General features: G+C 33.0%; 3 protein-coding genes across 6 annotated transcripts in view; 2 read left to right on the top strand and 1 right to left on the bottom strand.

The window, feature by feature from the left end:
- Nucleotides 1–3,389: 3,389 nt before the first annotated feature.
- LOC111710428 (glycine-rich protein 5) lies at nt 3,390–7,757 on the bottom strand. Of its 4 annotated transcripts, none has more exons than XM_023484514.1 (4): nt 7,565–7,757; nt 4,020–4,374; nt 3,838–3,900; nt 3,390–3,795 (listed from the first exon to the last, which is right to left on the bottom strand). In XM_023484514.1, exons 1-4 carry the CDS (start codon nt 7,607–7,609, stop codon nt 3,548–3,550), a joined length of 711 nt encoding a protein of 236 aa, XP_023340282.1. In that variant the 5' UTR covers nt 7,610–7,757; the 3' UTR covers nt 3,390–3,547. The 4 variants fall into 4 exon arrangements, with proteins under 4 accessions (XP_023340282.1, XP_023340284.1, XP_023340281.1 ...); XM_023484516.1 differs by having other exon boundaries at nt 3,838–3,990; nt 4,215–4,374; XM_023484513.1 differs by having other exon boundaries at nt 3,390–3,900; nt 7,565–7,755.
- A 1,126-nt stretch (nt 7,758–8,883) lies between these two features.
- Nucleotides 8,884–10,148, top strand: LOC111710427 (glutamic acid-rich protein). Its single transcript, XM_023484512.1, has 2 exons — nt 8,884–8,987; nt 9,431–10,148. The coding sequence occupies exons 1-2, from the start codon at nt 8,970–8,972 to the stop codon at nt 10,136–10,138; spliced, it is 726 nt and encodes a 241-aa protein (XP_023340280.1). The 5' UTR covers nt 8,884–8,969; the 3' UTR covers nt 10,139–10,148.
- A 7,337-nt stretch (nt 10,149–17,485) lies between these two features.
- Nucleotides 17,486–27,343, top strand: part of LOC111710426 (uncharacterized) — an 11,555-nt gene continuing 1,697 nt past the window's right edge. The window contains exons 1-7 of the mRNA XM_023484511.1: nt 17,486–17,494; nt 18,719–18,723; nt 22,148–22,225; nt 24,407–24,517; nt 25,110–25,212; nt 26,053–26,114; nt 26,451–26,531. Coding sequence (XP_023340279.1) covers nt 22,164–22,225; nt 24,407–24,517; nt 25,110–25,212; nt 26,053–26,114; nt 26,451–26,531 — 419 coding nt within the window. The 5' untranslated portion in view covers nt 17,486–17,494; nt 18,719–18,723; nt 22,148–22,163. The remainder of the gene's footprint in view (nt 17,495–18,718; nt 18,724–22,147; nt 22,226–24,406; nt 24,518–25,109; nt 25,213–26,052; nt 26,115–26,450; nt 26,532–27,343) is intronic.

Genomic DNA, 27,343 nt, shown 5'->3' with positions numbered 1-27,343 from the left:
CGACCATTTCGTTTCATTTTGCATTTCGTTTGCTTCAAAAAAGGCAAAAATTTTCGAGAAATAGAAACTGCGAAAATTACGCGTTAAAATTCGAAAATACAAAATTTTTAATACAAATATACAAAAATTTCCGCTTTTTTCGCAAAATTTCGTTTCAATCTGTTTTACGAAAAGGAGCAAATTTTTCGGGAAATAGAAACTGCGAAAATTTTGTGGTTTAATGCAAAAACTTCGCGAAAAATGCCAAAACTTCGCAAAAAATAATGCGAAAATTTAAACATTTATTTAAGTAAAGAAAGAGAAATTATTTATATGACGTCAGAGCAGAGAATTCCACAAGTTCTTATGAGCAATTACTTATTGCACCTATATAGTTTACACAATATTTTCGCATTTCGCGAAAAAGATTTCGTATTTTCAAGAAATGTTCGGATTTTGCATTTTGCGAAAATATTTTCGCATTTTCGCGAAATTTTCGCAATTTTCATTATCGCGAAAAAAAATTTCGCGAAAAGTTTGCGAAATACGACCGAAAATTTTTGTATTTTTTCGCGAAATGTTTCCTTCGCTGGAAACCCTTATTACAATTGATATTACGCAATTTAAAATTGCTTTCCGGTACAATGCACAACGATTAAATAAAATCTTTCCAGTTTAATGCAAACTCATTATAGTTATTTAGCATATATATAGTCAAACCCCGTATAAATTCAAACCATGTATATGTTCAAACCATGTATATGTTCAAACCATGTATATGTTCAAACCATGTATATAGTCAAACCATGTATATGTTCAAACCATGTATATTTTCAAACCATGTATATAGTCAAACCATGTATATGTTCAAACCATGTATATGTTCAAACCATGTATATGGTCAAACCATGTATATGTTCAAACCGTGTATATGGTCAAACCATGTATATGTTCAAACCATGTATATAGTCAAACCATGTATATGTTCAAACCATGTATATGATCAAACCATGTTGGCATATTAGCACACTGCAAATCTAGATGTGCACGTTAACACAAAAATCGAGCACTATTTTGCCAACTTCTCTTTTTAACCTTAAAGGAGGATAAAGGAAAAATGAAAGGGGATATAGGATGAAACCTGAGTATCTCAGGTTTATACAAAATTTGGCATATGCCCATTTTGGTAAAATTTTGACACAGTTTTATGTCAATTTCTCGAAACAGGAACATCAGATAGATGTCTTATATGTATCGTTCAAAACCTCAGATTCTCAGGTTTCATCCTACACCCCCTTTCATTTTTCCTTTACAGTCCCCTTAAGCTAGAAACAGACACGTAGTATTTTTAAAATGTATATGTCTAAGTCTAGAAAAAAAGGAAGCTTTGTCTGATCAATTATTGCATTAAATATCCATGTTTCCCATCTTGAAAACTGATTATTTTCATTTGTGGTTTCGCTACAAAAGTGACTCATGCATTTCAATTGCTTCAGAAACGATGGAGAAATAAAGGTTTCAGAGGTACATCGGACATGCCACTCTATAAATGGAGAGTCAATTGAAATTACGCATGTATTACGTATAAGTTTAATTACATCATATAAAAAAAATCTCACTTTTGCCCTTGACTAACACATTTTTTTAAAAAGCTTTTATCAATTCTGCCTTCAGTGTAAATATAGATTTGATATTATTATTTATCTAATAAATCCCAAATAGGTTGTCAAGTAGAATAGACGGCAACACAGAATGCGTACACTTTCAGTACAGCTGTTTAAACGTCATAAGTGTCAACCCAAATTTTCTGTCTGACAAAACTATAAATAAAAGTGATATTTTTAGACTAAAGTGCTTATCTTTTAGCGAAATTAGTGCAATTTTATGTGTTCTTTATTTCTGTTTTTACACTTTTTCATTTAACGTTCTATAGACTAAATAACAGGGTTGAAACTGATATTGTACATAACCCTTTAACATTGTAATTCGAAAGTATAACGTTAAAACATATTTNAGACTATTTAGTTTACATAGATATACAGTGAAAAAAAATTAAGCCACCAAATGACAGTAAAAATATTCTATCTAATTTTGAGTTGTAAATATTTTTTACGTATTCCTACAAAGACGACATTTATCTCCACCAAATCTCTGAAATAATACAAACTAATTAGAGGACATGTCGTCTTTCTTTTTTCATTTGACACATATGACGTTGTGCGCAGTTGGTCGATTTTTCTGTTGCCATCTATTGTACTTGACAACCTATTTGATAAATCCCATCTCTATTTTTCACCACAGCATTAAGAGGGTGTGTCTGATGAGTCCCCTTAAAACAAAATTAACACTTGGGATGGAACCGTTTTCCACTATAAGAACACAACGAACGAAATGGAACAGGATGGACTGTTCTGTTACTAAGAATACCTAGAACGGAATAGAATGTGAATAGAACGATTGGAAAAATAACAATTTATAAAAGTCGGAACGTGCCCAGCCCTACATGTGTATAATCAAAATGCGGTCTTATAAGTCGGGTTTCCTGAAGGCATTTTCCCAAGGGCGACTTCCTAAAGAACAATTTCCCAAGCGGCAACTTCACAAAGGTTAGGTTAGGCCTTCTGAGGCGCCGCAGGCTGCAATGGGGGCAGAGCACTGCGGCTAGGAAGGGCTAGGGGGCCGAGCGCCGCGGCTAGAACAGACTGGGGGCCGCGCGCCGCGGCTAGAACCGACTGGAGGCCGACCTCTGCGGCTAGGAAAGACGTGGGAAGTTGCCGCTTGGGAATAATCCTTTCGGAAAGTTTAATTACTTTGAAGCTTCTAAGCTGAAGTTTAATTTTTAATAAATAAGAATTGATGAGTTTTAATTAGTTTAGGAAGAATTTTCAATCTACAAACCTTAAAAATTTGTCTGTCAATTCTTAATTGATTTTTTTTGCAATGAAAACATACTTTTCGCCATTTCTTAATCAAAACAATTTTGAATGGAAGCGAAATTTAAAAAAAAAATTCAAAAATTATTGAAAAATGTGTACACGGGTCACATAAAATGATTACATATCAATAGAGAATGATTTTAGATAATGATTTTTCCTATATCTGCATTTATTATCAAGATTATGTTGAAGGACATTTAAATCAATTCCCTCATTCCTCTATATAACGATTTTAAGTAAATCCAGATAAAGGATTCAAGCAGAATTTTGAGACTGAAAAACATAAACCACGAAGTTTTAATCAATTATAAACTAAACAGAACAATAAAAAACTACAGTGAGACTCGGTAAACATTAAAGACGATCTGCAATCACTGTAAGATTCAGCTTAACACTTCAAATTTCGCAAACATTTTATTTAATGATTGTTCAGGCAATTAATCAGTTATTAATACAAACTCAAAACTAAAATTATAATTTTATGTCCATAAATTTATTTTTATTAGCCATAGGCCAAATAGTGAAATATTATCATAATGCCGAATAGTGACTATAACATTAACCTAACGTAGGCCTAACAGTGAAATATAAACATGCATCACAGGGAGTATAATCATACTATGTACTTGTAGTCATCCTATATTCTTCAAACCTTTCTTGATTGATCTTCGAGACATGTTCATATCTGATCTTCTTCCACGAAATCTTGGACCTCCAAATACTGGACCGTCATAATCATAATATTCAAAGGCTCCTCCGAGAGGATTGTCAACAGGACCTCCAAGTGAACCTTCAACAGGAATTAAAGGTCCTCTACTACGGTTTCTGACCCTTAACAGTGGTCCTCCAAGTCCTAATCCTTCTTGTCCTCCAAGACTGCCTCCATGTCCACCAAGACCGCCTCCATATCCACCAAGACTGCCTCCATGTCCACCAAGACCGCCTCCATGTCCACCAAGACCGCCTCCATGTCCACCAAGACCGCCTCCATGTCCATCTAGACTGCCTCCATGTCCACCAAGACGGCCTCCATGTCCACCGAGAGCGCCTCCACGTCCACCAAGAGCGCTTCCATGTCCNATCCTTCTTGTCCTCCAAGACTGCCTCCATGTCCATTTAGAGCGCCTCCATGTCCATCAAGACCACCTCCATGTCCATCTAGACCGCCTCCATGTCCATCTAGACCGCCTCCATGTCCATCTAGACTGCCTCCATGTCCATCTAGACTGCCTCCATGTCCACCAAGACGGCCTCCATGTCCACCGAGAGCGCCTCCACGTCCACCAAGAGCGCTTCCATGTCCACCAAGACCTTTTCCAAGTTTACCAGGGCTTTTATTTCCACCCAAAAGGCCATGCTGAATAGTGTGAATGGCATGAGACAGATCAGATATTAAATCTCGCCGTTCTCTTAATATTCCCAGATTGTAGAGGGAAGAAGAGTTCAAACAGGAAGCTCCCTTAACACAGAAATAGTTAGTAATTCAAATCTTTACGAACATTCATAACTTTAACTTCCAAAATACAACTCCCTCCTAACCTAGAAGAATGCTCCAATACAACTGCCTAACCTAAAAGTATGCTCCAATACAACTGCCTAACCTAGAAGAATGCTCCAATACAACTGCATAACCTAAAAGAATGCTCCAATACAACTGCATAACCTAGAAGAATGCTCCAATACAACTGCCTAACATAAAAGAATGCTCCAATACAATTGCCTAACCTAGAAGAATGCTCCAATACAATTGCCTAACCTAGAAGAATGCTCCAATACAATTGCCTAACCTAGAAGAATGCTCCAATACAACTGCCTAACCTAGAACTATGCTCCAATACAACTGCCTAACCTAGAAAGAATGCTATAATACAACTGCATAACCTAAAAGAATGCTCCAATACAACTGCCTAACCTAGAAGAATGCTCCAATTGCCTAACCTAGAAAGAATGCTCCAATACAACTGCCTAACCTAAAAGAATGCTCCAATACAACTGCTAACCTAGAAAGTATGCTCCAATACAATTGCCTAACCTAAAAGAATGCTCCAATACAATTCCCTAACCTAGAAGAATGCTCCAATACAACTGCCTAACCTAAAAGAATGCTCCAATACAATTGCCTAACCTAAAATAATGCTCCAATACAATTCCCTAAACTTGAATATGCTTTAAGACAACTTCCTCAACTAGATGTTCCAATACAACTCCCTAAACTATAAGTATGTTTTAAAACTCCAGAAACTCAAAGTATGTATATTAATACAACTCCATAAACTAAAACTATGCTCCAATACAACTCCATAACTAAAAGTATGTTTTAATACAGCTTCTTGAAAGTATATTTCAATATTACTCACTGAACTAAAAGTATGTTTAATTCAACTCCCTGAACTAAAAGTATGTCTAAATGCATCTACCTAATCTAAAAGTAAGTTTTAATTCAAATCCCTGATCTAAAAGTATGTTTAAATGCTTCTCCCTAAACTAAAAGTATGTTTTAATACAGCTTTAGAGTATATTTCAATATTACTCGCTAAACTAAAAGTATGTTTTAATTTAACTCCCTGAACTAAAATTTACTAAAGTAAAGGTGTAATTTAATATAACTTTCATAACCAAATATGTTTAATCAAGAGCTATGGTTTAATACCACTCCCTAAACTAAGTAAATTTCATTTCATCACGCTACTACTAACGCTACTACTAAATAGTTACTATTGCTGTATAATCGTATCCCAATATTCACCTAAAAATTACACCGATGTGAAATAATGCCACTCTTTCCAATTGAAATTCCCAGAGGGGACTGTAAGCGCAATTTTGTAAGACCCTCCATGCAAAGGTACCAATGCAGATTTTTAACGGTAACCTTGACACCTGAGATGGAATTTAAAGAATTTGAGCCGCGGTTTAAATCTGCCAAAACCCGGTTTAAATTAAGCGCCGGCTTAAATCTTGAAACATTTGATACAATTTTAAGTAGAACCAACCATATTTAAACTGCATCTTTAATTTAAACCGCCGCTCAAATTCTTTAAATTCGGCCACTGGTCTCTTATGCAAGAAATGCGCAATTAAAATTTCACAGAAAACCACAAAGAAAATGGAAATTTTAATAAACAAAGCATTAATAAAACTTAATCAGGCAAATGATACAGTTTAAAAATCGAACATTGCCATCAGAGAGTCATTTCGAATTACGTTTACAATCTTTTTATAAGTAAAGAGTGTGTTCAAGAAAAATGACAAGGGGGTATAGGCTTACGGCGAAAAATAATCCCTTTTGGTCGCTACCAATTGTCCTTTCTATGTGTTGTTAAAAACGACTTGTACTGAAGAACGTAGCATCCATACAAATTTAGAAAGTTGCAATATTCGACTCCGTTAAATAATTAAAATTTCAAACAAATCGTTCAGATATTACAACATGAAGTGATCAACTATTTTCAGACGCATTCTTTAGTTTCATTCGGTTATTTGTTTTATATACAATAAGACTTTTTTCCGCTAGGTATCTCTCCCACTCATAATCCTTCAAATCACCGAGAGTAGAGACATCTTGCAGCTAGGGTTGTTAATCGTTTTTGTATACGATCGTTTTTTGTTTCGTTTTCAATAACGATAGTTTCGTTTTCGGAAAAAACGATAGTTTTTAAAAACGACCCACTCGTTTTGAACTTTAAAAAATGAATAGCAATTGCAATTGAAAACGATAGTTTTATTAAAACGATTTGCGACAGTTTTTTATACGATTGTTTGAATTTTTTTTTATTGAAGTGTCGTCGTTAACGATCGTTAACGAAGGGTCGTCGTTAACGATCGTTAACGAAACGATGAAATTTATCAGAACGGTAGTTTTTGGAGAAAAAAATTACATGCAACTTTATTGAATGTCGTCTAACATGAAGTTTAACAGTTGTGGAGGAGTTAAAACTCCTTGATATTTTCTTAAGAACTACTCAATGATAGAAAATATGCCCTTCAGGTCGGTTTCCTCTCTTCGTTAACGATCGTTAACGAAGGGTCGTCGTTAATGATCGTAAATAAAGGTTCGTCGTTACGATCGTTAACGAAGGTTCGTCGGTAACGAAGAAGGTTCTTCGGTAACGATAGTTACCGAACCGACGAATTTTATAAATACGTTCGTTATGAAAAACGTTCGTTTTTAAAAAAGAGAGTTTTAAAAAACTAAAGTTTTAAAAACGAGCATTTTTAAAAACGAACTTGTTCAAAAAAAACTATACGTTTTTAAAAACGATCGATTTTTCGTCGTCGTTTTCATAACGAAACGATCGTATTTCCTAAAAATTAAAACGTTAACATCTCTACTTGCAGCTAACTATTTCGGCGTTTAAGTGTATTGTATCAAAGCGAATATTAAATATTAACTGTATACATTGGATAGATAAATAATAGATATATCTGAATGATTTGTGTAAATTTGAATTGATTTTTCTACGATCCTAGTCGTATATTACATTTTTCTGAAATTCTATGAAAGCTAAGATCTTCAGTTTTAGTCGTTTAACAATTTTCTCCATATAGACGCAACATATAGAAGTATAATTAGCAGCAATTAAAAGAGATTATTTTTCGCCATAAGCATATACTCCCATTTATTTTACGCGAACACTCCCTTACGCACATACCTGCAGTACAATTAGCATTAAGATGACGAAAGAATTCATTTTCATTTATTCTTCAATCAAATCTTGTCAGTGATCAAATAGGTAGATCAATCAGGTCACAACTATAAGGATCAATGATGATCAAAACATGATCAAGTCAAGTCTAAACACTGAGTGCTGAAGTTTGGTTGAGTTTGAAATAATGTTATTATATTTAATCCTGTATTTATATACAACTTGAAGTAAGTGTACTGCAACTTGTTTTGTAAACAAACTAGTTTCCAACTGTTACCAGGGGCAGCCAATTAAGAATATATTTAAAATAAAGACAAAATTTGGAAAAAAAAAGTTATATAAAGTGACGAAATAGATCCAATGGTTATTCAATATTCATGTTAAACATAAAATATAAATAAACTAGAATTTCTGGGCGCTATGCAACAATTTTAGAGTTTGAATATTGCTTTTCAAACGACTATGTTTTTCTTCGTAAATGTAAAACTCAAAATTTTTCGAATTATTCTTTTGACAATATATAGATTTCCAAAATCTAAATAAAATCATCATTTTTTCACGCTTAGTTATTCACCTTCCCTGGGATCATGTGAGCTGCACAATCGGTTCAGTCGTTTCAACATGTATAATTTATTAGATACAGACAAGCAAGCAAATTGTATCTTTATTTAAATTAATACAAGGCTGAAAAGAAGCAGAATAAGTTTTTTTGTCGGAATGTAGGTATTAGAATAATTTTAAAAACAATGCTAATGATGGGAAAGGGGCGGGAAATGATTTAAGCGGAATTTAACGGAATAAAAATTAAAAAGAAAATGAAAAATACGTTTTAAGCTCTATGCATATACTGGAAAAGGAGCAGAAAAATATTTTTGCTACAATAAAGGATAAAAACTTTATGAAGAAAAGCAAAAAGACGAAGTAATAAAGAAAACAAAAATGGAAAAAGCCAAATAATTTGAAAGGCAGGAGAAAATCAATATCTAACTAACTAACTAACCTGGGAAAAGCAATAAAGGTTTCACAACTCTCTCTTCTCTCCCCCCCCCCCACTCACCCAATATTATTGCTTGAGGCCCAGGAAGGTAGGGTTAAATATTTACAAAGGGAGTCCACGCAAAAATGGCAGATATTATTTATCACACTGAAATAAAACTTCTAGATTGAAAACCCTATATTTTATTCGAAAAAGGTTAAACTTTCAACAAAATAAAAATATTACGTTTTATAAGAAACACCCTATAGACCTACGTCGTATTTACAGTTATGTAAAGTGGGCCACAGGATAAGAGAGGATGGGGGGGGGTCGGATTCAACCCTTCCTATTCAGGGTTAAGCCTGTAGTAAGACGCAGGCAGTTGACTTGAACTGTACTTAACTTAAAGAAGGAAACGTAGAGTACTGCTCTAATATGAATAAGTTACTATTTGTAAGTATTTAGAAAACTTTTTAAAAAATAGAATAAGTTGAATTCATTGTCCCTTGCTGTATGATTAACTAAAGTCGGAATTGATTAATTATTTATTCATGTTTTGTTTTTTACACTGTTTGTTTTCATTGTAAAAGTGACTAGCGCATTCTTGCTTAAAGAATCAATAGAGAAATTTACAAAAATAAACAATTTTTTATTTTTAACGCTTACAAGAAAATTTTTCATAAAGATTTTAGGTTTGCAGAATAATTTACTTTCACTAGAATAAACTAAAAACATAATTTAAGAGGGGTTCTTTTATAAATGGTCCATAATCTGTCCATAATTACAATAAACAACTCAACAAGACCGCCAAAATACTTTAAACGTCTCTTGAATCTTATTTGTGGTCGGGTTTTGTGAGTTATTTTTGATTATATAATTTTCTTGACCATATTTAGGTATTTTTGGTGGGAATAGTTCTCTCAGGAGACCTGGAGAAGGACAAGGACTTGATCAGCCTGGAGAAAACTAACCCCATGGTTCATACCATCTCAAGATCGGATCTAGAGGACCTGGAGGAGAAGACCATGAAGGTGGAGATGGTCGGACCTTGGGAGGTTGTTGAGGTTCTAGAGACTGAACCTCTTGCTCGTGGAGATGAGGTTGAAGGATCTGGAAAAGAGCAGGAGGAGGAGGAGGAGGAGGAGGAGACCTTAGAACTACTTGAAGAAGTCGAAGATGATGATGATGAGGACCATGAGGAGGAATCTGATGATGAGGAAGAACATGAAAATGAGGAACGCGCTGATGAGGTTAAAACTGAAGAAGACAAAGAAGTAGAGGAAGAAGCAGAAGAACAAACCGAAGAAGATAATGATGCCGCTGGACGTGCTGAAGAAGCAGAAGATGAAGCAGAAGAAGAAGTAGAGGAAGAGGCTGGGGAAGAAGCAGAAGAAGAAGCAGAAGTAGGAGTAGAAGCAGAAGATAATGATGATGAAGACAGTGATGAGGCTGCCGAACGTTCTGAAGAGACTGAGGACAACGAAGAAGAATCTCTAGAAGAAGAAAGCGAAGAAGAATCACAGGAGGAAGCATCTGAAGAAGAAGGAAGCGGTGAGGAGCGTAAGGAAGAAACAGTTTCTGACGTTCCAATCATTGAAGAATAATTTCTGACGCTAAATTTCCTCCTAGATATTGAATTTCGAAAATAAATTCATCCGAAAGATGTGTTATAAAAACTATTGTGTACTTTATCATTCTTCCTCACTTCATCGTGAATTTTATAATGAACGTGCTGTAAAATAATCATCGTTCTATAAAGTAAAATTAGATGTACATTACAGCACGTGTGCTATAAAGTTAAATTAGGTGTACATTATAGCACGTGTGCTATAAATTTGCTTTTTTGTCTATCTGTGCAGTACTCAGGGATACTCAGAATTACAAAAACGTTGTCATAAAGTTTTTAGATTTTCGAAAATGCTTACAGTTATATATGTAGTAAATGCCCTACTCCATTAGGGGTTCCCAAACCCGTATCTATCCAGGTAATATTCAATCTCACTTTACTATCGATTTCAAACCGGACAAGAGGTTGAAACTATCAATGCCAAACCAATGGTCACAATCTCGTCAGCTATCAATATAAACACTGACACAAGCTTGTAAACTATCAATACCAAGCCAATTAATGGGCACAATCTTGTCAGCTATCAATGTCAACACAGACACAAGGAAGTAAACTATCAATACCAAGCCAATTAATGGGCAAGATCTCGTCAGCTATCAATGTCAACACCTACACAAGCCAATAAACTATCAATACCAAGCCAATTAATGGGCAAGATCTCGTCAGCTATCAATGTCAACACCTACACAAGCCAGTAAACTATCAATACCAAGCCAATTAATGGACACGATCTCGTCAGCTATCAATGACAACATAGACACAAGGAAGTAAACTATCAATGCCAAGCCAATTAATGGACACTATCTCATCAACTATCAATGTCAACACAGACACAAGGAAGTAAACTATCAATGCCAAGCCAATTAATGGACACGATCTCGTCAGCTATCAATGCCAACATAGACACAAGGAAGTAAACTATCAATGCCAAACCAATGGACACAATCTCATCACTCGTTCGTTCAGACAAGGATATCTATCACTATAATCAAAGCGGAGTATCTTCCAACTAAAGTGTATTTAGATATCTATGTTAAAGATTAACTTTAATATGAATATCTACAAGATTAGTGCAGATATATATTAGCGTATTTAGGCCAGTTACTCGTAGTCATAATTTAATCAGAATACATGTTTTGACGTATTTACAGAACTAGCTAGGCTAGGTTAATCATGTTACAAGTTTTGCGCAATATAATGATAAGGGAATTTGGATTAGAATTTTCAGCAAACTAAACGAAGCAGGCTTATCTTGCTTCCTATTTTTCCTTGGGCTTAATTATTTGGTTTGGTTAATGATATGATTTTTGTTAATCGCATGTAGCATTGATTTGCCAATGACTTGTAAAAAGCTGGATTTTCAAACATAATTGAGTTATCTTCTTTTGTCCTTTTCTCAGTCAGTCATAAAAAGTAAAAAAAAATAAGGAATTTTTCCTTTTAAGAATTGATTTTGTTTTCTTTTGTTTTTTCTCTTCCATCTATCCTTTCCTTTCTTTTTTTATTCTCTGTTTTCACTGGCTCCGTAAAAAATTCTCTCTCAAATTCTCCTACTTAACCTTTCCTTGCTTACTAGTGCTATCTTTTCTGCACTTTAATTGGATCAGCCTGTGCAAATGTCATGTTCATCAGTGCCCATCGTTTGTCTATTGCTGGACAAAAACGCAACCCTCCGGCCAGAATGCATTCCTCCCAACCTTCTTGTAAAATAAAATAAGAAATTTAGAGTTGTGTTAATTGAAGACAAGAGATCATTAACTGCTAGGAATTGGTTTTAATTATTGTTCAAATAACTGTCGAGTCAAAATCTTACTACGAACTTCCGTGACTCTCACATGTTTTAAATTTATATATATCAAACATAATAAATTGCAACATGTATGATGCAAAACTGTTAAAGAGAATACCTTTATTTTTTTTTAAATGGTTTACCGGGTTTTAGTTTTTTGCTTTATGTAATTGTGTTTATTTAAAAAAGGAAATGGTAAAAAAAGATAAGGTGAAACAGGAAATATTTGAAGTTTTCATGTAGTTCTTGGTTAAAAAAAAAGATACTTTCCCTTTCTTTAGAGAGATATTTAGGAAATGAAAGACATTTTAAGAAGGAGAAAATTGGAAAGGATGTGTTAGTAGTGTTAGTTTATTATTAATTACTTTGTTGACATATTACCAATACTTTTACTAATCTTACTTTATCCTACTATTATACACTCACATCCTCTGATTTCATGTTAACTACAGTTAGTAAACTTCAGTTAGTAAACTACAGTTCGTAAACTACAGTTAGTAAACTACAGTTCGTAAACTTCAGTTCCAAAACTACAGTTAGTAAACTACAGTTCGGAAACTTCAGTTAGTAAACTACAGCTAGAAAACTACAGCTAGTAAACTACAGTTAGTAAACTAAAATTAGTAAACTACAGTTAGTAAACTTCAGTTAGTAAACTACAGTTAGTAAACTACAGTTCGTAAACTTCAGTTCCTAAACTACAGTTAGTAAACTACAGTTCGTAAACTTCAGTTCCTAAACTACAGTTAGTAAACTACAGTTCGGAAACTTCAGTTAGTAAACTACAGTTAGTAAACTACAGTTCGGAAACTTCAGTTAGTAAACTACAGTTAGTAAACTACAGTTCGTAAACTTCAGTTCCTAAACTACAGTTAGTAAACTACAGTTCGGAAACTACAGTTAGTAAACTACAGCTAGAAAACTACAGCTAGTAAACTACAGTTAGTAAACTAAAATTAGTAAGCTACAGTTAGTAAACTTCAGTTAGTAAACTACAGTTAGCCAACTACAGTTAGTAAACTACAGCTAGTAAACTACAATTAGTAAACTACAGTTAGTAAACTACAGCTAGTAAACTACAGCTATTAAGCTACAGCTAGCAAACTACAGCTAGTAAACTACAGTTAGTTAACCACTGCTAGTAAACTACAGTAAGTAAACTACAGTTAGTAAACTAGAGTTTGTAAACTACAGTTAGTAAACTACAGTTAGTAAACTACAGTTAGTAAACTACAGTTAGTAAACTGCAGTTAGTCAACTACAGTTAGTAAACTACAGTTATTTAACTACAGTTAGTAAACTGCAATTAGTAAACTACAGATAGTAAACTACAATTATTTAACTACAGTTAGTAAACTACAGTTAGTAAACTACAGTTAGTAAACTACAGCTAGTAAACTGCAGTTAGTAAACTACAGTTAGTAAACTACAGCTAGTAAACTACAGTTAGTAAACTACAGTTCATAAACTACAGCTAGTAAACTACAGTTAGTAAACTACTTCTAGTAAACTACAGCTAGTTAACTACAGCTAGTAAACTACAGTTAGTAAATTACAGTTAGTAAACTACAGTTAGTAAACTACAGTTATTTAACTACAGTTAGTAAACTACGGTTAGTAAACTACAGTTAGTAAACTACAGTTAGTAAACTACAGTTAGTAAACTACAGTTAGTAAACTCTACAGTTAGTAAACTACAGTTAGTACAGTTAGTAAACTACAGTTAGTAAACTACAGCTAGTAAACTACCAGTTAGTAACCTCTACAGTTAGTAAACTACAGCTAGAAAACTAGAACATCCTGTCTGTATAGACATATTCTGAGTCATATTTTGATATCTAATTAATGATATGTGGAAATGGGCAGAAACAAACTTTATATTCTATAATATTTGAAATATACAGTATTAACCAGAAAACTGTGAAATAGGAAGACGACAATACTGAAGTGCATTTCATGTTGTTACAGAGAAAATACCTTTACTAATCAGTTATTAAATCAATTATGAAGTGGATTTTGTGCACACTACACCATTGCTGTGTTTTATATTCATTTGACTATTTCAAGTCATAATTTAAGTCTAAAAGTAAACTTCCTGATCAGAATTTTTGTTTAATTTAGATGATGTATGTGCTTTCTGTGCTCAGTGTTCTAGGATTAGTTCTGAAGAACAAGAGGATTATAAAAATATTGGTAAACACTTTTAAAACTTTTTAATAACAAGAAAGCATGGAAGAAAAATATTTATCATAAATCTACTTATTAATTTTGAACTTATGATATTATGATATTAGATCTATCTTGGTTAAATATATCCTGGATATATGATAGATATTTAGATATTGATATTAGATCTATCTTGGTTAAATATATCCTGTATATATGATATATTCAGATATTGATATTAGACCGATATTGGTTAAATTTATCCTGTATATAGTATATAATTAGATATTGATATTAGATCTTACTTGGTTAAATTTATCCTAGATATATTATTTATATTTAAATATTGATATTGGATCTAATTGGTTAAATTTATCCTAGATATATTATATTTATTCAGATATTGATATTGGATGTACTTGGTTAAATATATCCTGTATATATGATATATATTTAGATATTGATATTAGATCTATCTTGGTTAAATATATCCTGCATATATGATATATATTTAGATATTGATATTAGATCTATCTTGGTTAAATATATCCTGTATATATGATATATATTTAGTTATTGATATTGGATCTATCTTGGTTAAATATATCTTGGATATATGAAGGTACAGACTACAGTAAGACTACAGTAAGACTACAGTAAGACTACAGTAAGACTACAGTAAGATTACAGTAAGACTACAGCAAGACTACAGTGAGACTACAGTAAGATTACAGAAAGTACTTAAGACAGACAATATTTATTCGAATTTAAACATCAATCATAACATTTCTATCAAACATTATTTCTGATTTTAAATTATTACCAATAGTCATGTTTCCTGGGACACCTTGTATCAAAAGATCCGTATTTAAACACAATAATCAGATAATTTTAAACTGATTTTTTTACAAATCAGAAGCAAAAAAACTAATATTTAAGAACAACATTTTTTTTGTCAAAAATTCAAACAATTTTGAAAATATCTAATTAAAAATGTACAGTATTCATGACTGGCTTTCTTTTGATACATACCAAATTCGACATGTTTTGAAGAATTTTTTTGGCTAGCAAATTATTTGGACTTTTGGAATGCTAAATATAAATTGGGGTTACAGTTCTAAGACCAGGAGCCTGACATTCAGCAACAACTCATGCTTTGACAGGCATATTTAAATTTAAATAAAAAGTCCAAAATTGATCGCCCTTAACCCAGAGGTTGTGGACTCACATGGAGGGCCTGGCTAAAATACAAAAGTTTGTAGATTTTCAAATGAGATATATTTTCATTAATGAAAGAAGTCCACATAAGCCGCTTAAAGTTTAGGAAAGTTCATCAACTTAATCTTTAATTATTGAGATATATTTCCATTAATAAAAGATGTTCGCATAAGCCGCTTAAAGTTTAGGAAAGTTCATGTTTGAAAGACACTTACAAAGATTACAACAGATTAGTTCAACTGTTTATATTCTATACTTCTTCTTACTCTACTCTAGTTACATTCATTAATTGAAAATCACAAAACCATAATTAACAATGGGTGATTATTTTGAGCAGTTTAAAAGTAGATTTTTGCTGGGAAATATTGTGTGAAAGATGTAACTCATCATTTTGACTCAATCATTAATCATGAGCCTTATACAAAATGTTCTGTAACAAACAGTAAAATAAGCTACTTTTATGGCATGATCAAATTGGCTTCATGCTTAATTACTTTTTAATAAGGAGAAAAAATGGGATATCCTAAGTTCTTTAAAAACATAAATGATGTCTGTTATATATAAAAAAATTATTTTAAAATTTAAGATTTTCTGTAAATTTTCTAAATGGGAAATAATATATAATATCTTAAGGGTACACAACAATAATTATACAGAAACAAAATACAAAGTACAAATTCTTTAAATTTTTTCAAAACAGTGCTAAAGGTTGCTGGTTTCGCAAGCCTTGAATGGGAATACTGAACAAAATGTATTGTTTCAATATCTTGCCAAGATCTTCTTTAAAGCTTGTTGATCTGATCATGGTAACACTTTTGTTTGGTATAGCGCTTAGCTTCAGCAACTGAACTAGATATCCATTGTTTGGTATAGCGCTCAGCTTCAGCAACTGAACTAGATATCCATTGTTTGGTATAGCGCTCAGCTTCAGCAACTGAACTAGATATCCATTGTTTGGTATAGTGCTTAGCTTCAGCAACATAAATATATATCCTTTGTTTGGTATAGTGCTCAGCTTTAGCAACCGAACCAGATATCCTTTGTTTGGTATAGCACCTAGCTTCAGCAACTGAACTAGATATCCATTGTTTGTTATAGGGCTCAGCTTCAGCATATATTCATTGTGCAAACTTTTACGATTTTATCTCTTTATGTGGGGAAAGAAGATTAAGCCAATGATCAAATATCCAGCGTCTAAGCTTAAATGTTCAGTGGGGATGGGAACCATTTAAGACCTGAAAGCATAGCTTTAAGATGAACAGAGTTCACCTACTGTGTGATCTATTTCGTGTACATGGTACTTGACTGTTTTGGAAGACAGTACTGTAAAGCAGACAGTGCTTCCAAGATTCCAAACTCATTGTCAATATTCCTCTCGCTGTACAGCTCAAAGTAGCCCTTCCTCCCAGTCTTAGAACTAATATAGATGGTGACCAGATATCCAGATAAAACTGCATCCTTGATGAAATAGTAAACTAGAAATACTTCCATAGCATCCTTGTTCCACTCTATCCGGTTTTTGTACAGGAATAACAGAACCAACTCATTTCCCAAACGGAGTAACAACATGATGTAGACTAAGATCACACTCTGTCTGAAGCTAAGTATATTTCTTCCATACCGTAGACCAACTTTTCTTAAACTTCCTTTAAATGCCTCTGTCTGGAGAACCTGAACCCGGTAGTGTGTACTCATAATTCCAACCAAGAAGAATGAAGCAAATGCGATGCGTATAAGTATTCCTGCAAAGTAGGCCGGTATTTCCTTGTTCCTAATGTGTCCTCCCACACATAAGTCTATCTGAAAGTAGTTGGTCGGGTATCCTTTGCCCAGGAAGAAAAGAGAAGAGAACCAGGTTGAGAAGAGAAGTGAGCAGAAGACGAATAAAAACTTGAGAAGTCCTGTTCCTTCAACCATTAATGATTCTGGATATTTGATCAAGAAGAGTCGAACAAACAGACTGAAGAATACTGGATACATCAGAAAGATCCCATACACACACTCTAAGCCCATGAAGTTCATGCATCCTCTGAAGTCCTGCGTTTCGCCCTTGTCCTGAATCAACATTCGGAACACCTCATAGAGAGCCAAGTTTTGTATGATTAGAAAGTCAAGAAGCATGATAACAGTTTTTGTTAAGAACAGTCCAACTGCTTGATTGTATGTACATATTGTACAACATTGTTCCTGCAATATAAGTGTTCAGAACGGCTAAGAGAACAGGTAGAAACGCAAGCAAAGGAGAGAGGGATTGGAATAGTACCATTGTCCCCCAAGAGCGGGGGATAAACTGGTGTTAATCCCCAAGCTCTGCTCTCAACTTTAATTATTCAAATAGCTTTTCGTGTTAACAATTCTTAAACCTTCAAGTAATTGTCAGCCTAATGCAAGATATCCTCCATTTAAATCCTGTTCAAAGAAGTAAGAATTGCACCCCTAGGTTCATTGTTTATTTATCTTCATTTTTTAACAAAAAAATAAATATAAAAATACATAACAAAGTTGACAGGCTCTCTTTATTCTGGAAGATCCGAGCTGAAAACTTTAGAATGGGATATCCTTAATTCCGTTCGGTTAATTAATCTGGAGATTAAATTCATGAGGAAAACAAGCAATATTTAATCTGGAGATTAAGAAAAAGAAGAGATCAAGCATTAATCCTGATATCCACTCTTTTTCTTAATCTCAAGATTAAATAATGCTTGTGCTCCTATTGTTATTAATCTCCAGATTAATTAACTGATCGGGATTAAAGATATCTCATTCTAAAGTTTTCAGCTCGGATCTTATATCTTTGAACAACTTTGTAAACTTTACTTTTAATCCTCATGTTTAGTAGTTTACATATAAATAATTTATTTTTTAAAATTTTAATGGGCAATATACAGATTAATTTTACAGGAACTTTTTATGTCTTTAGACTTTTAAAAGGTATTACGACAATATGAGAAGGTACCAACATTTTAAAACTTTATTCTGTAGAAGTTTACCAAACATGCAAATTTGTTACCCTCGAAGAAAATATAAGGCAAAAATGGTAGTTTTAGTTAGTTTTTGTCTCACGTTTTCACCTAGGATAACAAATTTGCATGTTTGATAATAGTAAACTTCTACAGAAGACAATTTCAAATCGTTAAATCCGTAAATATTTAAAAGTCCAAAAGTATTAAAAGTTTTTGTAAGACTAATCTAGCAGTTGCCCATCGCTATATTCAAACCTACAATATTAAACAATATGTTAAATTTAATAAGAAATTATGAAATGCCAATGGAAATGAAAATATGTTTTTTTAGAGTAATATATCTGAGTGATAAAAATTGCAAGTAAGTGCAGCTTTAAGGTAAAAATATTTTTACATACTAAGAGTAATTTTCTGTAATGAGCACTTAAGTTACTCACTTTTAATGCTTATTTCTTTTTCAAATTTTGCAGGGGCTGCACCTTCCTGCCCCCCCCCCCCCTCGCTCATTATGTTTTGCTCGGAACAATACCCAATATTATTTAAGAAGCTAGATCCGCCCCTGCCTCACTATGAATTACTTTTTGATGCTTCAGCATAATTTATAACTTTATGTAAGTTTGGGGACTGGGGACAAGTATTATCACAGTTAGAGCTCGGAAGGTTTTAAATTTTTAACACTCGGTTCATTACAAAGAGATGAATAAACAGAACATACAGATTTTTCGGTTCAGTTTATCAGTTTTTGGTCAGCGAAATTTTTTTGCACATATGCAAAAACTACAATTTTGTGAACAAAACTTCGCCTACCTAGAAGGAGGGGGGGAGGGGGGGGGGTCAAAAAGACTACACTCGGGTATTGGTAAATGATTACAGAAAGACCACAAACAAGTTTTGACGCCGAAAACTATATAGTCTCAGGATTTCCAAAATGTGGTTTATCATTATTTCAGCTTCAAAATTGAAACATTTTCCCAGACTTCAATTCAAAGAAAACAATAATTTTTAATGATAAATACTTCCGCGAATATTAAAGACACAAAGAAGGACGTCCACAATTTAAAAGGTTTAAAAGAAGTTCAATTTATCTGATACACTCTCCGTTAATTATCAATTATTAGAAATAAAAGAAGATTTTCAATCGGGGACTAATAAGGACTAATGAAGGTCTTAACAGGACTAATAAAGATAAGTAAGAGTAATACAGGACTATAATATTCAGTAGTTTATAGAGAAACAAGACCTTTAAATGACCTTTAAAATAACGTCGAAAGTCCAATTAAGAAATTTAAACTTTTGAAATCACTTTGAATAGTTTATTGTTTTCTTTCAGCCTTCTCTCTCAAGATTAATAGTTCTTATAGTAGCAATTGACATCTTTAATCTTTAAAAATATGAGACATTTATCCATAAACTCAATTTTAGACATAGAGAATAGAATATATATTAGAGGGGAATTTAAAGAATCTCTCGGTTTGAATTTGTTCAGTCCCTTTCAGCCTGAAAGGGAGTTCAAAGTGTACAAATCATGTAAATGTTCACAAATTATATGCATTAGAGTACATTAATACAGTATGTTACCTAGACTATTCATTTCAATTTCGAATTTTTTAAAGCTGTTAAATAGGTGAATAAAAAACATCATTTGATTTATAGTTATAACGGAAAATCATCGTTTGTAAAGTGAAAAGCATAGAGTCTATGTGAAATGATCATTGGTCAATTATGAAACCAGCCTATTTCATAATTTGGTTTTCTTTTAACATTCATTTTAGATTTTCTATAAAATTATATTCCAGGGCCCAAAAGGTTATATAGCATAAATATGTGAAGTACACCTGCAGTATGGAAACAGTACAACAAAATAGCCGTTTTACACTTTTTTCTAGTAAATTCCCCTCTTTGATTTTAGAAGTAAAATTCTGGAGCTAATGCTCACAAAATACCTCTAGTGGTGGTATTTTCAAAATGTGGTCTGCCTTTTTTGAGCTTTGAATATTACCGGAGATATTAAGAATTTCATTCCAGATTTGGCTTTTATGGTTTTATCTAATAAAATTGAAATCTAAACGAAATTACTAACATCGACAGCACAAAAACGGCAGACCATATTTGGGAAATGCCAGGACTAGGAGATTTTTGTGGTTATTGTTTCAAGTAGGTTGGCGGCTGAATGTCACAAATTAACTCAGCGTTCGAAGACGACATTCAATCCGTCTTGCTACTGTCATGTTTCTTATGACTTTTTTATGTTTTTTTTTACAGATTATTTGAATTATCAATTTGTCTATGGTTGTCGAATTTTTTCAGTTTATAATAAATTAAGTTAGATTAGAAACTATTTTTGTGCCAGAAACATTGGACAGGGGGCCATGTTTGTTGGGACACCCTGTATATGTGTCTCCATTCAAAAGGATTGCCAACAAAATGTCTAATGTTCAACCACATGGTATCTCTCTAAACCGGGTCTAAATATTGTTTAAGTTTCAGTCTCTGCTTAGAACAAGTTGAGAGGTGAGTTGAACATATGTGCACTTGTATGGCCGTGTGTACGTAGTCGTGAATCTAACATTGATACAAATAAATTCATTTTCACTCTCCAAACTATTATTTGTTTAGATGTTCTTAGAGGGACTAGAAGCTTGTAATTTCAAGTAACCCTCCCTTCAAAAATAACGTTGCCCAATTACACCCTGGATACCAGAGAACGTCAATAATTACCAGTGGAACATCCGGCGACGTCATATTTAAGTTGTTGAGGACATTTAATGCAAGAATTCTTATGTCTTCACGACCTAATTTTCGAAGTCGAAATGACGTCACTTTGGACGTATAAATGACGAAACTTTTGATTTCCAAAACATTATTCTTGAAACCTTTATTTGATCAATAATGTGGAAGATATTATCGGGTTTTTTAATTTTTAAAAGTGTCAAAGTCTGGTAATTTTTATACACCGGGTGTCCCACGAAACATGACAGTTTGTAAATAGTTTTGAATGTCTTCTTCCATATACTGTAATAGATGTTAAAGACTTTTTGCAGTTTATTTAGTTTTAAAAATCTTTTACTCAAACATATTTTACTTTGAAATCAATTTTAATATAATATGGCCGGCATGAAATTTTTTATATTTTTATCTTGGGATTCAAGCAACTTAACAAACTATGTGAGAAGACATTTAAAGACATTTAAACTTTTTACCAACTGTCAAGTTTCGTTCATGTATGTGTTTCTGTTGTAGAGAAACCATTATTGAAAATAATCAGTTTTACAAATTTTAAGCTTGAAATCACACTTACAGTTCTTTTAAAAACATCTGAAGTTGAGTTGTCTTAAAGGCTTTTCTCGGGAAATCAAGTTGAAATTACAATCTTCTACATTTTCGTTGTCGTAAAAATGATTTTATTTTTTAACCCGCACAGTGTTAACGCTCTGGAATGACCTTTTGCAATGTGGATAAAGAATTGATCTTCATCTCATGTGCAGGATTAATTTAATTCCCATGATGGTCATACGCTGATCAAATTAAAAGACCCAACATGGATATCGAGATCAAGAATTCAAGATTAACGATATTTCACACAAAATTTCAAACCTCAGGGAATTGTTTAAAGGGTTAACCAATGTTTACATTACGTATAATGGTCGGCATTCAAAGAATACTTTTGATTTCTAACAAGGTTTTTTCAAGTTACAAGCTTAAACGTAGAGAAAAAAGTTAATTTACAGTTTCTCTATTGTTTCAATGTTTATTTGTGTCCATTTTGTTTGAAAGCTTGGTAAAGATCGAATAAGAAATAGAAAGTCGTCTTCACTATGTTGATTTATACAACGACGACTGTACATTTGCACTTAATAGAACTTAAAATGGATGAAGGGTTTGTGTTAATAGGAGCAGGTCTTCCTCGGACAGGGACAATGTCAACCAGGTTGTTCATATTCATGTTCATGTTCATGTTCATGTTCATGTTCATGTTCATGTTCATGCTCATGTTCATGTTCATGTTCATGTTCATGTTCATGTTCATGTTCATGTTCATGTTCATGTTCATGTTCATGTTCATGTTCATGTTCATGTTCATTCATGTTTTTCTTCTTCTTATATTCTTTATTGACGTAAATTTTGCGTTTTCATGTTCAAGTTCATGATTATTTTAACGTTCTCTTGTTTCAATTAAATTAACACAATGTCAAGTTCATAGTTTATAATTAAGTCAAATTTCAAGTTCGAATGACGTCATTCAAATGACATCAAAGGGATTGTAAACCTATTTTAAAATACTCAAAATATAACAGATGTTTGTAAATCCCAGAATGATCGAATTTTTAGCAAAAATTGACATCATGTTTCTGCTTTATGAAGCTAAAAGACTCATAGAAAGTTACGAGTATAAATTGCTTAATCCAAAAAGTTTCAAAACAATTAATAATCAATTGTTCATTAAATTTTTCATAAGACATTTACAACGATTTTTTGTCTATTTCCCAAGAAAATTTACATCATGTTTACATGAGGTTTTGTAAATTTGTAAATTTTATATTCGAACTTAAACATTTTCTTATAGAGGACGTAAGGTCAAACTCTAATGAAATGCATAAAGTAACTTCCAGTATATATATTTCTTAAGTAACTTCCAGTATATATATTTCTTGTAACTTATTTCTAGAGGGTTCAGAGCATGAGTTGATATCAATATCAAACGTGTTAGACTGAAAGTACTATGCCCCGTATCCGTTCTATCTCATTCCGTTGAATCTTGTAGGACTTGTTTAAGGCGGCCAGGCATCGTCTTCCACATTCTATCCTTTTAAAGTATCTATCTGAGGGATGCGGCTTCGTTGTGATCCAACATTTTAAATAAGGAAGAATCCCTTTAATAATCATTTGAAATTAATTAAATAGTTTTAAAATAACTTCTAACGCACATTTACACTATTTACCTTCGTGTACATTTAATGGAAATTAATGATTAATATGTTTGCTCAAACTTTTTAATATAATCATGTAAATGTTGAAAGTAACAATTGTACCTGTATTTGCTGAATGATTAGCTAACTTTGATCCCTTAAATATTACTTCCAATTATATACTAGGGCAAGGCACGTTCTGACTTTTTTCTAGTTGTTTGTTAACAGTTATTTAAAATAACAGACTAACACCAGACTACGCATAGGCTCTACCTGGATAGGCTAAGCCTTAACCCTATTCCTGCTGGGGGGGGGGGTTGCAAATTTGCAATTTTTTTTGCAGATTCTAAAAGTAGAGCACAAGAGCTTTCCAATGATGTATCATTTGTCATATTTGGACATCAAACATGGGATTTAGAGGGGGGGTCAAATTGACCCCCCCCCCCCAGCATATCCTGGTTTTCAAGTACCCCAGCAGAGATAGGGTTAAGTGTCCTGGCACTTAACAATACTGTTCTGTACTGCATTTTACTGCACTGTACTTTTATGTACTGCACTGTATTGTTCTCTACTGCACTGTGCTTTTCTGTACTACACTGTACTGTTCTCTACTGCACTGTACTGTTCTGCACTGCATTTTTCTGTTCTGTACTGCACTGTTCTGTACTGCACTGTTCTGTACTGCACTGTTCTGTACTGCACTGTTCTGTACTGCACTGTTGTGTACTGCACTGTTCTGTACTGCACTGTTCTGTACTGCACTGTTCTGTACTGCACTGTTCTGTACTGCACTGTTCTGTACTGTACTGTACTGTTCTGTACTTCACTGTACTGTTCTGTACTTCACTGTACTGTTCTGTACTGCATTGTACTGATCTGTACTGCATTGTACTGATCTGTACTGCACTGTACTGTTCTGTACTGCACTGTACTGTTCTGTACTGCATTGTACTGTTTTGTACTGCACTGTACTGTTCTGTACTGCACTGTACTGTTCTGTACTGCACTGTACTGTTCTGTACTGCACTGTACTTTTCTGTACTGCACTGCTCCGTTCTATACTACACTATACTGTTTTGTACTGCACTATACTGTTCAGCATTGTACTGATTTCTACTTTACCCTCTTTTACTGTTTTGTGCTGTATACTGTATTGTACTGCACTGTTATGTATCTTCCTGTACTGAACTGTTTCTATTTAGAGCTGCTTTACAGAATTTACTGAAAGGGAAGATTCACCATATGGCAACTGTTATGAGTGAACGATTGGATAAACATGACTTTTGGAAAAAAGCAGTTGCTAAACAAGTCAGGTACAAACTAACACAACAAAAATATGGAACTTTGATTTTCAAATGCAGACTTATTAAGAACTAACTGAATGGCCCAGAGTTGCCCGTGGAAAAAAATTTTGTTAAATTTTTTTTTTTTTTTTTTTTAATTTTTAGCCTATGACCCCCCCCGCGGGTCATCCATGAGTGTCCACAGAAAATCTCAGCCCATTTTTCACCTTCACCGTAAATATCTGATGTTTTTCAATGGTGAACATTTTTCAAAGTGGTGGTTTTTCTTTTTTTTAAATAGAGAATATCTTATTAAATTGCATGATATCTTTTTAAATTGTTGATATCTTTTTAAACTGCTAATATATTTTTAAATTGCTGATATCTTTTTAAATTGCTGATATTTTTTTAAATTGCTGATATCTTTTTAAATTGGGATATTTTTCAAAATGTCGAATTTGTTTAAATTGCGGATATTTCTTAAATTACAAAAAAAATTGAAATTTTAGATTTTGTTCTAAATTCCGGATTTTTTTCTTAAATTTTGGATTGTTTAAAATTTACAAATTTTTTAAAGAAAGATTGTAATTAAAAACTGGCGGCAAATGTATTAAATATTTAGCACAAATGACTGGCAAGAGACTCTATCTGAATACAGAGGAGGGGTGGATTATCCTATATCATTCTTCTATAAGGAAATTATGGAAGCTTTTCCAAATGCAAAGGTGAAAAACATTTTTTTAATTTATTTGTGTAATAGAAATAATAAAGATCGTGTATGTACTTAAGTACACGAGGAATCAGATAGATGTAGATTTTATAAACATTCTCACTCTAGATGGCGCTCTAGTACACGAGGAATCAGATAGATGTAGATTTTATAAACATTCTCACTCTAGATGGCGCTCTATTACAGGGTGTCCTAATTAACATGGGAATTAAGAGACAATTTGAATATTGTCTTTGATTTCGATAATTGATCAATGACATAAATTAAAGTGCATCAAAATAAGATGGAACATATAATGAGCTTTCCAAAATGTGGTCTATCTTCTTTGTATCTTTAAAATTGAGGGAGATATTAAATATTTGAGCAGTTATGTTGATTTTTAATAAACTGGAATCTGGACAAATTTCCTAATATCTCTGTTAATTTTGAAGGTGAAAGAATGGTTGACCACATTTTAAAAATCCCGAGACTAGTACTTTTTGGTGTTAAATGTTTAAAAAAAATCATATTTATGAAATAATCCAACTTGGAACAATTAGACGATATAGAGACTACAGACTACAAATAGGAAGTTTATGCATGTAGCCTGTAAAAGAAAGCAAGCAGAATCCTGTTTTCTCTCAGCTCTCTATAGACTAAGTGACCTCTACGGCGGAATAATCATTAAACTGCACATGAAGCAAAGTCAGCTATCCCCGGGTAGAAAATGTGGGGAAGGGTGGGGTGGTGGGAGAACATATAAACTCTATATAACTCTATTATTTGTTTTTCTGGGGTTTTCCCGTTAGTTTACGATTTAACAACTTTGTGATGTCATGCAAGATAAATTATTCAGGTTTTGTTGAACGTCAGAGATCCCATTAAATGGTATGAAAGTGTCAAAAATTCTATTTTCAGGTAAAAATAAACATGGAAATGTATAAATTGGATATTTAATGTAAGATATTATTTACACATTTACTCAAATCTAGAGATGCCTCATACCTAGGGCAGTTAATCGTTTTTGAAAATGATCGAAATGAGCATTTTTCGTTTTTTTCGATTGTTTTAAAAAGGATCATTTCGTTTTTAGAAGTAAAATATTGTTTTTTGAAAACGACCCAGTCATTTCTGTAAAACGAATAACGATCGTTTTTAAAAACAATTGTTTTTATAAAAACGATAATTAAGCGACCGGTTTTTATACGATTGTTTTTTATAATTTTATAAGATTTATAGTTTTATGATATATAGGTTACACATGACTGCACGTTGTTGGCCTTGTACTTGGTTTACTGCACTTATTGGACAAGCAGAATCTATAGAACTAGTTGCGTAAGTGAATATTGCTTAATTTTCTATAAAGAAAGAGACTACTCCAAAACTATCCAATCTAAAACCATATGATCTGTTTTAAATTAGTTTTTATAAAGGTGATTAAAGGGATTAAGCCTGCGATTTAAAAACTTAGGCTTGATTCGTAATTCCTTGAACCCGACTTTATGACCCAATCTTCGATCAAACTCTGAGGACAGCTTGTGTCACTTGATTGACAGCTGCAAGATCTTCGTGTGGAGAATAAGGCTCAATATTGAGTCTTGTTCTCATAAAAACCAGGAAAATCCGCCAAATAGAATATTAAACCGGATTTTGGAACTCAGCTTTAGAAATTAAGATGCAGCTTGAATCTGAAAAATCAAGTGGTAAATAAGGCCCAACGACAGCTTAGGCCCAAGCCGTATTTTTCCGATTTCTTTAAATCCCGGGCTCTGGTAAGGTAAATTGAAAGTGGGCATAAACTGAAGCCTAAACTATAAGAGTTGATCACGACCAATATTAGTTCAATATAAGATGGTCCTGTCTGGAGAATTTGATATAAACTGTGTCAAAGTTACACCAAGACTCATATATATAAAATATGGTATTTTAATAAAATTTCTAAAAAGATTATATTTGAATATGATACTAATTCATTTATTATAGATACATTTGATAATATAATTTTTACGTCTGTATCAAGTAACCAGATTTCCACAACTGGTCTAGTGCAATATCTCGTCACATGTCTAGCTCTGTCTGCATCACGTGGTCAGAGAGTTAAGTGAACATTTTCTATAACTCCTTTTTTAGGAATTGATATCTTTTTA

This window comes from Eurytemora carolleeae, unplaced genomic scaffold (genome assembly GCF_000591075.1).
Source record: "Eurytemora carolleeae unplaced genomic scaffold, Eaff_2.0 scaffold1061, whole genome shotgun sequence".
Classification (NCBI taxonomy): domain Eukaryota; kingdom Metazoa; phylum Arthropoda; class Copepoda; order Calanoida; family Temoridae; genus Eurytemora; species Eurytemora carolleeae.
This window is presented reverse-complemented; position numbering and strand designations above follow the sequence as displayed.